Source organism: Mesoplodon densirostris, chromosome 7 (genome assembly GCF_025265405.1).
Source record: "Mesoplodon densirostris isolate mMesDen1 chromosome 7, mMesDen1 primary haplotype, whole genome shotgun sequence".
NCBI classification, from domain to species: domain Eukaryota; kingdom Metazoa; phylum Chordata; class Mammalia; order Artiodactyla; family Ziphiidae; genus Mesoplodon; species Mesoplodon densirostris.
In genome coordinates, this window is record NC_082667.1 from 28,313,014 (window position 1) to 28,328,303 (window position 15,290).

General features: G+C 32.3%; 1 protein-coding gene across 1 annotated transcript in view; it reads left to right on the top strand.

Moving 5' to 3' along the window:
* DCDC1 (doublecortin domain containing 1) overlaps positions 1-15,290 on the top strand; it is a 472,935-nt gene that overhangs the window by 113,749 nt on the left and 343,896 nt on the right. Inside the window, 1 exon segment of the mRNA XM_060105173.1 lies at positions 5,258-5,424. Coding sequence (XP_059961156.1) covers positions 5,258-5,424 — 167 coding nt within the window.

Sequence of the window (15,290 nt, forward strand, 5' to 3'; positions counted from 1 at the left end):
TGATATAAATCAAGCAACATAGGGAACAGTATGCTCTCCATCATTCAATCTTCCCAGTAGACCATGCTTTTGAGTGGTGTCTGCTGGTTGCTCCCGGACTGGGAGCTTTCCAACTACTACCTAAAGCTGGGTAAGGAACAGTAAAACATATATACACACCTTGGCACTAGCTCAAACTCCCTCCAGGCCTACTTCCTGGATGGGAAGCCATCAATTCTAAGTATCTTTTAAGAACTCACCTTGTATCATACAGAAAAGATTTTTTAGATCAACTTCATTAAAAAAAAAAATTTCAATTGAATCGGTGGGAACTTTCCACATGATGTCCTGCTAACAATAGCTGAGTATTTTTGAGACTTGCGACCTGAAATTTTCTGCCAAAGAGCATATAGAAGTTTCTGTATAGGTAATTATGCTCTGGGCAGTGCCTTTTTTTTCGTAGTCTCATGTACTCTGACTGAAATGTGAAAATTACAGTATTACATAAATTATGATTCTGGATACTTAATTGGCATGAATTTTAATTTTTAATTGGAAGCAGGTTATTAAAGCTTTTGATAATTTCCAGTGCTTGAAAAATATATTGATTAAAAAATCCTGTTTTTAGCTTTCCACAGTAGATTCAAATGCAGCGTGCCGAGTGTCTCTTTAAATGTCAGGTGTTGCTTTTGGAGAGAGATATACATTCACTAGGTATAGAACTTGACAGGACATTCCAGTCTATATCTTCTTGGTAAGTTCTATTAGGTTTCTCTTTAGAGGAACTTTTGGCTCCTTGTCAAAATTTCTTGTGCTGCACCCATCACGAGTCCAAATAAATTCCAAGCTTCTTATCAGTGATGAAGTGGTTTTAGTATGAGGTCCTCTTGAAGACTGAACAGTTTGTCTTATGATTAGCTTTTGAACTCATTGTGTTTGGAATTCTTAGAAGGAATTACCTTTATTATTTAAAATAGCTATTTTGACCTTAATCTAATATTACTGCTCTGTTATTTAAGTTTTATTGTGTGCCTTTTACCACAGTAGCATGATTTAGGATAAAGCACATAAGAATTTTCCAAGACTTTTAAAATACCCAGCTCTGGTCTTCTCCTGGCTAGTTAATGCTTCATTGCCAAATCGTATTATTTTCCTTTTATATTTATTTTCTTCTTTAGTGTTCAAGATAATTTTATAAGGAAAATTAAAACAAAACTATTGTACATAACCTAAATGTGCTTCAAAATTCTGGTATTTATCAAATTTTGATCAAATTTTCATTTGGTCACAGAAAGTTACAGATTCTAAGCGATTGTGTATAGTAGTACTCATGGTCTTAAAACTTACCTAAAAGACTGCGCACAGTATATCCAGAAGTACTGTTTATTTATCCAGTAGACATTTATTGGGCGCTGCTTTTACCAAACTAAAAAACACCATGCCCTCTAACCCCAAAGGTTTTGTGATTTACTGAAGGATGGAAGTGGGAGTGGAGAAGATAAGGATTAATACAAATCAATAAGAGAAAAATAAAATTATAAACAATACTCTGGGAAACATAGAGGATGGAACAATTAATTCTGCCTAAACAACTTGGGATATTTTGGAAGTGACAATTGATATGAGCCTTGAAGGACAAGAATATATTAACAGGTGGAAAGAAAGGGGGAAGACATGCAAGGGAAATAGAACAGCATAAGTGAGAGAAGTATCAGTTGATAGTTATGAAGTTAATATAGCTACTACTTTTAATCATATGATCTATTTACCCATAATGCTCAGTACTAGCTATGTCCAGTAAAGTTACTCCTTTTGGCCACATGATCTATTTACCCAACATCCTCAGTCTTAACTCCAAACCCACTGAAACCATTGGATTAATTTCAATTTGCCCTATAGTCATGACTTGAGAATAAACAAAATGGATAAAAAGCTATCATCCATATAACTTCACCTTTCCAGCGATGGGAGTGATCCCCGTGGAATGATCACATTGGACTGATCTATGCATATTGATAGATTTAAGGAATGATTAATTTCCAAATCATTTATCTAATAAAAATGTTGAGGACTTGCTTAAAGGAAATATTGAAATTACAGGAAAGCAAAATTCTGTAAATAAGAGCCAGGGGGTAGAACACCTGTAATAAAGGCCTCAAACACAAAAGAAATGCTATGTGTAGCTATGCACACAAAAATTAAAGAAACATAAGATAATGGGAGCCAGCTAACCTTCTTGAATGAGGCTATATTTCTGAGTAGCAGTTTGAAAGAGAAGCTCATGGTTTACACACAAAATAATATCCCAGGGTTCATTCCCTGGAAAAGACATAATTTTTTCATTGAGTGTCTATAATGGGCTTTGCTAGCTCATAGCAACATGTAGGATTATGCTCTTTCCAATGTTGAAAAGTGTCTATTGTCCTTGCTAAATCATTGCCCTTATTTCTTGCACATCTATACGCAGTAGTCTTCTTTAACAGAATGAAGTTTTGCTTCAGAAACAGAAAAAGGAGAACTCTACATAAAAGAGATAAAACCATTGGTTAAGAACACTTATGAGTTTTTAGTATAGAATATTATGAACATCCACTAAAATGCTTAAAAAATAATTCTCACTCATGTTAAAATTTATGGGTAAGGTTGAAAAGTCAACTGACTTCTCTTTTTAAAAAAATCAATTATTCTATTATATTTCAAAACTATCATCTTAGGCCAAGTCTTTTTTAGGGAGAGTTCTTTAATTTGAACTGATTAATAAGTTTTATTTTTCAAATATATTAAGCTTATTTATACTTCCTTTCTAAGTGCTTAGGCGTATCATTTTCTTATGTTTTCTGTACCTTCCTAGTTAGTGGAAACATTGTTTGTTCTTGGAGTGTGCTTTGTCTTCCTTTTCAAGAAGATCATCAAAGTTACTAGTTTGCAGCTTCCAAAAAGAAAGAGGCTTCTAATCCTTAGTTCAGAGGCTAACCTTTATTAGCGCTCTTTGGTTATAATGAGGACCCTGCTTCCAGCAGGGAGATTCTGGAATACTGAACAGATTATTCAACAAGTTCAGAGCAGATTCTGAAGTCCCTTATAAAACCTGCTTGTGAATACTGCTTTCTTTGCTTTGCTGTTTCTGGTTTCCATAGTATTCCTAATTACATAAATCATGTGGAGCATGGGAGCTGTTTTCCATCCTATATCAACTCTGACACTGCTTGTGTTTTGATATAATTTGTATTTTTTTCCTAAGCTGTATTTTTTCTTAAATTCTTAAGGAAGGTACAAACCCTAAAAAAGAGTAGAGTTTTGTGTTAGAAAAATCTATGAAATTCTTTTCTGGAATCCTTTGGTCTGGCATAAAGAATTTGAAAGTTACTTTGTGACAAGCATAGATGAATAAAGCTGTAAGACTAGAGAATCTGATAAAATGTCCTTAGGTTTAAATTCAAGATTAAATCTTGGATGTAAATCATTCAAGTTTATTACTTCTCAATTTAGTTAATTTTTTTTCAATTTAACAGCTGTTTATGTGATGCCTTTCCATGTATAAAAACTGTACTAAGTTCAATGAGTGTACTGATGAAAAGTTTACAAATTAAAATTCAACGCATAGTAACACATGAGTGTAGTAGCTAGCTAAAAGCACTGTTGATTCTTAAACTGGGTTTCTTTAGGAAACATTATAAGCAAAATTGATTTACATTATACATTTTTTAAATATTAAAGAGTTATAATTCTAAAAATAAGTTTACTTCTCTTTTTATTTCTTTAGTACTGTATGTGACCTAATATTTTTTAAATGTTTGAGATATCTGTTGTGATAAAACTTATAGAGAATAGCTATTGCTCCAGGAATGTAAGAATAGTTTCGATATGTGAATTTTAGGAATTAGTTTCTCAGTCTGGTGAGTGAATTTCATGCACACATCTGAAGATGTCTAAATAATCACTGGGTCATGATTTCCTTTTAACTTTATTTACAGTAGTCTTAGAAAATCTTAAACTCTATTTCCAATGTTTTCCTTAGTGATGAATACGTTAGAAAGAATTTAAATTGTGCTTTGGTAGAGGGTTGTAGAACTTAGTGTCATAAAACGCATAACTTTTTTACTAAGAACAAAAATCAGCAGAATACCAGTAGCAAAGGCCATTTGCATAACTCAGCCGCTCAGCAGCTCAGCTGAACCTAATTGTAATTCAATTTCCAGATTGCTACGCTAGGCCTCTCTGCATAAAATATGCAACATATAACATAACCAATGACACGGATGTATTTGCTTTGCTGGTGATCTATCTAATTTCTTTTCCAGTAGAAGTATATATTAGAATAAGGTCGCCAAGCCATATAGTTATTTTGTATGTTTATGTTGTGTCACATGTATACACTTAAAGACAAAGTTTTAAAAAAATGACATCCTTTCATTTTTCTGGGTGCCCAAGTGTCCTTATGATTTTAAAAATTTCTTTATTTCTGGCATTTCAGAGGGAAATTAAATCTTGAAAATTGTTAGCTAGCTGCCATGTTATTTGACTATTTTACACTAGAAAGACTTTATAAGCTAATCATGTGAAAAAGTGTATAAACATGTCTGTCAAGTCCATATGGATGTTGCAATACAGGCCCACAGGTAAATATCTTCTGTTTACAAAATGCATACTGGAATAGCATCCCTAAATCTTTGACTAGTTTATACCCCAGAAGCTTAAAAACAAAAAGGTATGGTAAATGCTTGCTTAAGATTCTCCCCCTTATTTTTAAACAGCCTTGCCACCCTGTTTTATGGGTTATTTAAGTGATGGCAGTGAAAAGACTTGAATAGGATGTCTTATAAAGGTGTGGATTATATTTTATGAATAATTCCCAGATGTGATGTTTTAGGTATATAGACCCCTCTACGGGAAGCTATATACAGAAACAACATGGATCATACAATTTTATCAGGACAATGCAAGTAGATTTCAGCAAGGTTGGTTCCAACTCATCTGTGATAAATGAGAAGATAAGGCAATCAGTGCACACCATGACACTCTGTGCAGCTAGTTAGGCACACTTCAGAACTATTCAGGTGTGCTCACAAAGCTTATGAGTCTTGCATGGGGGGTGTCTCAATATAAATACATCCTTTATGGTGGCCACTAGTAATGCAGGAATTGCCTCTTTATGACTTAACCCAGGTCACATATAAATAATAGATGTTAAGAGTTAGCTCTGGTACTGGGGCTGTGTTCCAGGCAGTGTATCTCGTTTGGGTCAAAAGAATTTATTTTCCCTTATTTTCTCGTATAGTTCCTCTGCTTGAAAAATGCCTGCAAAATTCCATCACACCTTTGTGGGGACCAGTTTGGGTCTCTAAGGGAGAAGGTTTCAGCCCCTCAGGAGCTAAGATGTACATCCAAGGAGTTCTTTTGGCCTTGTACCAACGATTAAAGTCTGCAAAAAAATATTATAAACAGGTGAGTCCTCCCTCTTTAAAAACTGCTTTATTGTATGTTTTAAAATGTACTTGGTTGTATAGAGGCAATGATTGGCATCATGTCATAAAAGAACTGTGACATGTATTTCGTGAGCTCAGTGCCCGTTTGGGAGCCAAAATGCTTCTTCTGTAATCTCAAAGCCAACAATAATGGGGCTAATTGTATCTATCTTTTGCTGTGAGATGTTATATGTCTCATCTTTTCTTGCTGCATACTGTGCAAAGCGAAGGCAGCTCCTTATGTGGAAATTCTATAGACAGTTACTTTAAATAAGAAAATGAATAGCTCCTAAAGCATCTGAAGCTTTAAATGTTCACCCTTCTATTTTTTTCTCCAGCATGAAATTAGACTTGCTATTGTAGAAGATGGGCTAAAATATAACCAATCATATTCTGGGAAATGAAATTGTGAATTAACTTCATGTCAAGAGCAACTTATTTCATTTATACTTATTTAACTTGTATGTTTCCAGATCTGAAAGTATAAGAATAGAATTAATGTATTTGAATTTGTTTAAACTAGATTTTGTCCTTTTATTTGTAAGTTTCTATTCCATAACTGTGAGACTGAAAGAGAAAGAGAAAGAGAGGGAGAGAGAGAGAGAGAGTCTGTATGTGATGGGGGAGAAGGGGGTATGTATGTGAAAACTTTGATATTTATGTTACTACTTAGGGATTTTGATTTATCTTAAAGTAGAATTCATATTGTAAAGCAGAATGATTGATGCTGTTTATAAAATAAAAATGAAGTTGCCACAATTTTAGAATCCTCTTTGCACTTGATCTTAAGAAGTTAAGCATACATTTTACCACATTAAATAAGGGCTAGGTTTTACATTTCTAACTGGGAGTTTCCAGTTTAGAACAGGGCTCATTATCTCAGACCACAGGCTGCTGAAAAATGAATATTTTGAAAGCATCATGCTATTATTCTCTGTATGCAGGGGGAGGGGAGGTGGGAATGGGATTCAGTCTCAGTGTTCACACAGCACCTCCTGCTGTCTGGTTAGGAAAAGAACAACTTGTATTGACTAGAAGAAATTCTTGAACTAAGGTATCCAGAACTAGCAAGAAACATCTCCCCGTGAGAAACTTTCATTCTCAAAAAGTGGTTAGTTTCCAAGTTAATTATGTCAGTGTATCCAGAAATGGGATTATTATCATAGATAAAGCTATTTATAATAATAAATATGAAAAAATAAAAATCCAAACTTATTCTTAATATTCTTTATTAAGCTAATATCATATATAAAAACTGGTGTAAAACATATCTTTTTGTATTCAGATTAAGTTATTTTAACAGAAATATTTAACTTTTAGGATACAATGATATTATACTATGCATTATGACCAATTTAATTACAGTCATTTATTTGGTATTAAATGGCTTGATTCTACTAATTTGACAGTTTAAAATTATTTAATGTTAAGAAAACATGAGATGATTCTCCAATGCAAGAAAAGCATTGTTTAAATCAAATCTAAAAAAATTGGAACAGTTTAAATCAAATCTAAAAAAAAGAAACATAAGTTTCATTTAAAGTGAGGGTGTTAGAGATAATAAGTAGCTCAGAAAGTAGTTGTGGAATGTTTGGTTTTTCTTCCATTGTTCTAAACATTTAAAAGTTTAAATAGATATAAACAATTGTACTGGACTGAGAAGTTCCTTGTATTGTGAGAAGAAAATGCTTTAAGAATTACTGCTTTGGTTTAAAATTTTTCTTTATGACTCAAAATTGATGAGAAATACATCTTATTAAAAGAAATATTAAATGTAAATGTGAAGAAAATTAACATTTTTAGCATCTCTGAATGTCTGAGCATATGATTGTCTATATCATCAACATTATGACTTTCAACATTATGCCAAATTTAGGAATATTTTAGGAATCTAGGCTCTTTGCCATTTCTAACTAAACCTTTTTAGTTTGCTCACTTATAATAACTTAAAGTTTTTCACTCAACAGTTTTAATATGATACTTGGTTAAGTTTTATTTTAAAATACAAAATTGAAGAAAAAAAAAAGAAATTTGCCTATTATGCATTTCCATGCAAATTCCTATTTCTTTTAGGTATGCCCAATTATATGTATTCTTGAGTCTCTTTTCTTTTGTATTGTTATATCATGACAATTTAAAATTATCTGCAATGTTCATAAAAGTCACTGAAGTTGTACCATTATTGGGTCATCAGTGGTTAAGTGTTAATCCTGGAAGTAGCTTTATTTGTGAGTAAGATTTCTTAGCAAATATTCCTCTTAGCATTAATGAACTTTATTTGAACTGCATTTACTTCATTTGACCTTAGGGATAGCCTTTTCTGTTTAGTTTTATATAAGATTGTGTTTGGTAAAATGGAGATGGATGATAATTCCTATTTCTTTAACAAACCTAAGCTTATAAATTATAGAATTATATGGCCTCTTGATATCATTTCCATTTATTCCACTTCTGAGATCATATATAAAGACAGCAACATTGTTTTACTAGGATTCTGTCCAAAGATTGTAGACTTTAAATTGATGTTTTGGAATTCCCCAAGGAAATTTCTTTTAAATAAATTGTGATAACAGAGCTTTAAAAGAAGAGTCAGAACTACCGGTTTTATGTTTACGAACTTACTCACTATTCACTTTTTAACTTTAACTTGTCTATTACAAGCATACAACTGAATTAAGCCCACTACATTAATATGGTCTTAAAAATATACTGATTCGTGTACATAAAATGAGATATTATATTTAGGACAGCATAAAGTCACTTAGTCTTACATTTATCACATTTAGTTCCTTAAAAGTGGAAACATTTTAGAAATTGCTCAGAGCTAAGCAGAATCTATTTAATTGGTAATCTTTGAAGTCATGTAAATGCTTTCCTATGAAATGCAGTTAACACTTTCAGCGACAGGGCCGTTCCATCTCATTAGCATTCTTGTTATGTGGTGGTGCTGATGGTGGGGTGTTGAAGTAGGAATGCCATTGTGTGGAGTTCCAGTGTTTGGGGACAAACACTGCTGTGGAGGGAACGTGTGAAAAGGCCACAGTCCTGTCAGTGAATGAGGAAGGCTGTGCTTTCTGTGTGCTTCAAGCAGGGAAGCTGTCATTCATAGGCCTAACACAGCTAAACAGAGGCCAAAACACAACCCTGCACTACCTTTTAAAATGATATTAGTGATTTTTAAACATGATCTTCTTTATTTATGATCCTCCATAGAGCTTTTAGTCGCTGTCAGTAAACAAAATATATGTCAGTCTGTTCAGCAACACTGTAGAGATCCGTAAAAGTCCATGGAGCTGTGCCAGGAGGCCATATAAATAATGATTTGGAACGGCTGATCTTAAGTACGAACCTGATTTTTGAGAAATAGATATTTCTGGAAATGTCTTCCCAATTTTGATACTCCTTTGAATTTTTTCCCCCAAGCAACAAAATTCCTAGAGACTTTTACATAGTGAAGGCATAGCACTCTTCTTTTAAAATACAGTTTTTAAAAGAACTCATAAACACGGTTTTGATCCTTTAAATTGGTTCACAGTGTGGTTTAACAGTTGTTGTCGTTTGCGTAGTCATTTCTGAAATTCAGGGAGACACAAAGGAAATGAGTATCTAACTATAATATCTTAACAACCATCATCTTAATTATGAAGAAAATTGTAGTCCCTGTGGTAGTTAAGACATGAAAAAATTTGAAGGAATGTTTAGTACTACTCCTAATTTTCAGCCCTTTTGAAAGAAATGATCAACTTTGAAATTAAATTTTAGCTTGTTTGACAGCTTTAAAAAAATAGAAAAATATCCTTAAATATTTCTTAAACTCTTAGGATATTTCTAAACTTTGGCAGTATACTGAAAAAAATGACAATTTCTATTTATGTCTGAAACTGCAGGGAAATGTTTTATTTCTGTAATTTTAATTTGGAAATAGGTACTTGGGCTATTTGTAATAGGTCATTACTTAATGAAGTTTGTTGAAAATTGTAATATTCTACCTGAGTGATTTTTTGGGGTGTATATGGTCCTTTTTGTTTAGTAATTTAAGCAAGGTACTTTTTTGAATGCTATTATATTCTAATGTTCCATATGTGATGAGTTAGGTTTAAAAATCTCAGACACTAAGTTTCTATTTCAAAGATTAGGTTTCACTTTTTAAACTGGAACTGTACTGTAACTTTATTGTGTGGGCATATAATTAGATGAGGAAATGACCATCCAACATCAGCATATATTGGTTTTGCAGTTTAAAACTGAAATATATTTTATTATTACATTAGACTAACTTCTACCAAAACACTTACAGTTTGTTAAAAGAATTCCTAAGTTAATGTTGGTTCACTTTACCCACACTTTTCAATAAGTTTGGTACTTAGATATAAAAGCAATAATAATAATATAATTCTATTCAGAATAAATTCAGTTCAAAATGTGCTTGAATTATATTTAGTGCTGACAGAATTTGTTTTTTGCAAAAAGTATCTTTAAGGAATCTAATATTTTAATTTCCCATAAAAGAAGTGTTGAGAGTTTGTCTTTTCAGATCTGTGTTGTAGGTCAATCAAAATCATTTATTGGTCCTAATATTATTGAAGGAAAAACCGTTTCTATTTCATTCTCTATATATGCTTTTTTTCTTAGTATACCAGCTGCTTTTTTTTCTAGCTTTATTGAGAAATAATTGACATATAACATTGTGTAAGCTCAAGGTATCCAATGTGATTATTTTATACACTTATATATCGTGACATGATCACTGCAGTAGGATTTGTTAACACCTCTGTCACCTCACATAATTAACATTTTTTTTTTTTTGCGGTGAAAACATTCAAGATCTACTCTCTTAGCAACTTTTCAATATATAATACAATACTGTTAACTGTGGTCACTTGCTATACATCAGATCCCCATTTATCTATATATTAAAAATTGAGCTCTTTTCTTGATTTAGCCTTCCTGGAGCAATACCCAAAATATTCCAGTTTTGAACTTCTTGATGTCCTTTGAAACCTTGGAACAAAGTCTGTAATATATAAACATAATTTACTATCAAAAACATTCAAACAATGTTATAGATGTTTCAAGACGAAAACTACTACTGAACGTTCTGATAGGTAATTTTTTAGAATATTAGGTTGTGTATAGATTTGAGTGATGTTGATTTTTTTCCCCCCTAAAACCAAGCTGCATTCTAGTTACTTGAAGTATTTTAAGACCTTAAACTTGTGTCTTTTTCTAAGTGTCATGCTTTGAGAAGGCCTAACATCAGTTAAATGAAGTGAAAATTGCATTCTTGTCTTGATAGAGATGAAAATGGATTTCTGGTCATGAAATAGATGTAGTTGTCACTTTTTAAAAAAGGTGTCAGCAGTTTGCTTCAGCGAGTAAGGTGCAATTCAGTATGGCAGTAAACTTGTGATCTGAGCAATCAATAAAATGCTTCAATAACTTCTGCTTCATTACACTTATAATAAGAGGCTATAGATCCATGGCACATAAAATGTTGATAAAGAGAATATGTGGGGACCGACTATGACCATTTACTTGAAAGTACAGTAAGTGCAATATTGCCACCTAGAGTTTGTGCATAGGTAATTATTGCAGAGAGGGAGAAAAAACTGACAATGGGATAAAAAAGAAATGATATTGAAATATTGTTTATTTTCCATCCTTTATCCATGACACATTTATCTTCATGGAACATTTCATTTGATTCTCCATAAAACAGTTCAGCTCAGGAAAAAATTTTCAAATCTGTATTTTTTTCTAATTTTCTTAGAATTACACTACCAAATGTTAAATATGTATTTGTGGTTCAAAATTGAACTTTTTTTTTTAACCATGAAAACTCTGTATTAAATAACTCACTTTGGAAAAAAATTAGACTTAAAGATTGTCCATTCTTACAAGATAATTCAATTATATAAAAACAACTTTATTGACATCTCAGTTGGATACCTTTCAATTAAAAATATTATCTTTTTTAATACTAAACACTCCTTCAAAAATTAAGAGCCAACTTAGTGAAAAGTAGAATTTAAAAATAACTATATAAGAAACTAGACTTTCCTGCTTATGTGATTTTGAACATTTTAATTAACTGTAAGTTCCATTTGTGGATTGTTTAAAATACGTCTTCATCTTTACATAAACACTTTAAAAATTACTAGTTATCTCTTTATTTTTCTTGACTAATTAAAAGATTATTTAATTTTATAATATATTTTGAATGAGCTAATATGGAAAATACATTTTGAACCTAAGCATTACTGAGGTCTTTCTCCCTCTGAACTGGTGACTGAAAATGCCTATTGCATAATAGAAAAATTTTTTAAATCTGCATTTAAGTGTTTTATGATACTTAATGTAAAGCAAACTTAATATAGGTATTGATGGCTTAATAAGGAAAGTTAATATGGAAAGGTTATTATTTTTATTCTCCCATTTATTTTTCAATTTGTATAGATAAGTTTTATAAGTTTATAGACCTTGGCCTTCACATTTCCATAAGAAAATAATTTGGCATTAATATATTAGTAATGCATTTTTCTAATATTATACTATTTAGGTATTTTTTGTTCTCATACATCTATGTGTGAATGGCTTCTATAATTGTAAAAAATGGAAATGATTGTAACATTAATTTATTTTCCTTTTCTGATCAAAGTTTTATCCTCAAACATCCTAATATTATATTATCTCAACTTACATTTAATTTAAGACAACTCGTTAGATGAAGAGCTCTTATTTTGAGATTTTAATCGTACTGAGTAGAAAATGTTACATCTTAAAACCTCTAAATAAGTATAGAATTTTTCTGGTAAAGTAAGTGAAAGTAGACCTGACAAATTTTCTTTTAAATTACTCAACCACCTAAAGGTATTATTGCCTATGACTCTTTTGAAATGAGAATAAATTTTACAGAGTTACAGCAGCAAAGTGAAAGAGTGTGTTTGATAGATTCCCTGAACAGTTTCAACACCCACAGGTATTATTTGTAAGAAAACAATCATGCGGAGTCTTCAGCTGGTTAGAGAGGGCACAGCATTCTATCTTCACCTGACATCCTATCTGTTCCGTCAACATCCTGGGCCCCCTGCCTGCCGCCCCCTCCTCGCAAAACAATAATGCTCCCTGAGAGGTTTGTGTGAATGGACAAGAATATGATTTTTTTTTTCCCTTGAAGAGCTAAAACAGTATTGAAGGCATATTCTTAGGGGGAGGAAAAACAACTGTCGAGGATTGACTAGTATTTTCTATTCTAATTGATCAATGTTGTGAGTAATTGATAGTTAAAGTCTTTGATTATTAAGTCTGACTACTGATTAATGAAAGGGAGACTCTTAAGTGTAAACATTTTGGAAATAGCTGCTTTATTTTATTAAGAGAAATGTGGTTTTCTCTCACCTGTTTTTAATAGCATAGCTTGAATAAATGTCAATCGTAACTACATATTGCTGATTTTCAAATAATATAATTCATTATTTGCTTATATTTTATGTATGTAACAGCAGATGGAAATGAGTATAACATTAAGTTACTACTCTCTTCAGTCAAATTTTCTCATTAATTATGTCAGAAAAACAATTTTACATAATTTCCTAAAAAATAATTAGCATCCTGTTACATTTAAGATTTCAAGTTCCTAAACAGAGCCAATCATGCATGGAAAAAGAATAGGGTAAGAGTCCATTCATCAGCACTCAGTATATGTCACTGGGAAGTAAATGTTGAAAGTATCAGAGAACAGAGTGATAGCATAAATAAAAGGCACTAGAAAGGTCCTAGTCGTCAGGCTTGGCAAGCCACAGGTGAGTTATATCTTCTAAAGCCATACTGCCCAATACACTATCCCCATGTGGTTTCACAATGTAAATTAATTTTAAGTAAATAAAATAAAAAATTAAATAAAATTTAAAAATCCTGATTATACTTCTGGCCCTGGATTCCACATTCTATGAGTAACAAAAAAACAAAGGATCTTTTATCATCTGGTTTTAATTTGGCATTGGGTAGATAAGGTAGCCTAGTCTTCACAAAACAAAATAAATTGTGAAACACACACACACACACACACACACACACACACACACACCCCTAGGGCACAGTGTATTCACCATCCAACCACCAGATGGACACCTTTAGGGGTTGCAGTGTCTCTCAGGATCCCTATCAATAAACTATATAGCAAGGTGTCCTTAAGGACTGTCATTCTGGCAGTCACTGAATTAATCTTGTCTTGTTTGGTGCAAAAAGATTTCCTTTCCTCCTCCCCAAAAAATAGAGAGGCAAAGAAGACAGACTCAAATGATAAAGTGTTGAATACTCCTTAGGAGCTCAGTCTGTGTGTTAGCCAGTGTTGAAGATACAGGAGAACTATCGCAGACCTTGCCCTTAGGAAGCTTACATTCTTGTTCTGGAGATAAAACATACCCACATGAAACTATTAGGAAATATGCTTATAAGTATATAATTAAGTGCTAAAAAATATGGTATAGATTCTATGTTATATGTGAACTTAAATAAAAGAAAGGTAAAACGTAGAATAAAAGCATTTTAAGGCCGAAATGAACTTTGGAGGCCATCTAGTACAGTCCTCTCGTCTTATAGATAATAATAAGAGTAACAGCATTAATCATACTTACCTCATTGTGTTGTTGTGAGAATTAAGTAGTTAATGTATATAAAACTCTTAACGTAATACCTAGGACATAGTAAGTGGCCAGTACGTGTTAGCTACCATCATTCATCATCATCTTAATTATTATTTTTTTCTGCTTTTCTGAGGTATAACTGACAAATAAAAGTATAAGATATTTAAAGTCTACATTGTGTTGATTTGACATATATATATTGTGAAAGAATTCTCACCATCTAGTTAACATGTACATCACCTTGTATATATATATATGCATATTTATATGTATGTGAGAACATTTAAGTTCAACTCTTTGAGCAAATTTCAATTACATAATACAGTGTTATCAGCTATAGTCACCATGTTTTACATTAGATCCTCAGACCTTATTCATCTTATAGCTGAAAGTTTGTACTCTCTTACCAACCTCTCCCTACCCCCAGCCCCTGGCACCCACTTTTCCATTCTTTGTTTCTATGAGTTTGACTTTTTAGATTCAGCATATAAGTGATACCTTTATTATTAATGTTGTAGATAAGGCAATTGAGGTAGAGTTGTAATGGGACTAGAGCCCCACCACTGCTGTTAGAGTAGGTAAAGTATGCTTCAATAACTGAAATATGGGGAGGTTTTAAAAAGAGACTCATACAGGCAATGGCATGAAGTTGGGAGTAAGATATTATTTTCAAACAGGTTATACTTGGTACAAAAAAGGTTATTGGTGGCCTTTGAAAGATGATGAAACCTTAGAGTGAATAGGGTTAAAGAAAGAACTGATGTTGAAGAAATAGGGCAGTGGGTATAGATAAGACTTCTCAGACGTTGGGGTTGGTCCATATTTTTTTGAGGCTCACAGTATATTAAATAATTTTAAAATGTCAAAACAAGATTTTAAAACCATTGGATGTATTTTACATGACTACACTTAAAATGAACTCTATCAACAACTCCTCCCTAATAAGACATAATTGTTCTATTTTTTTGTATTACAAGATTCATAAAAATATTAATTCATAATCCATATAGGTAGCTTGGTCTGGTGATGGGACAAAAGTTTTATAACAGCTGTCTCTTTGGTTGACTCTGTCACTGTATCTCTTTGACTGTATGTATAATGTTATTAGGAGGTAAGGAAAAAGGCTAAATTTGTGGCCTGTTTTGAGTATAAGACTGAGGACAAAAGCCTTCCTCAGCCTCAGGAGTGAAGCATCTGAGAT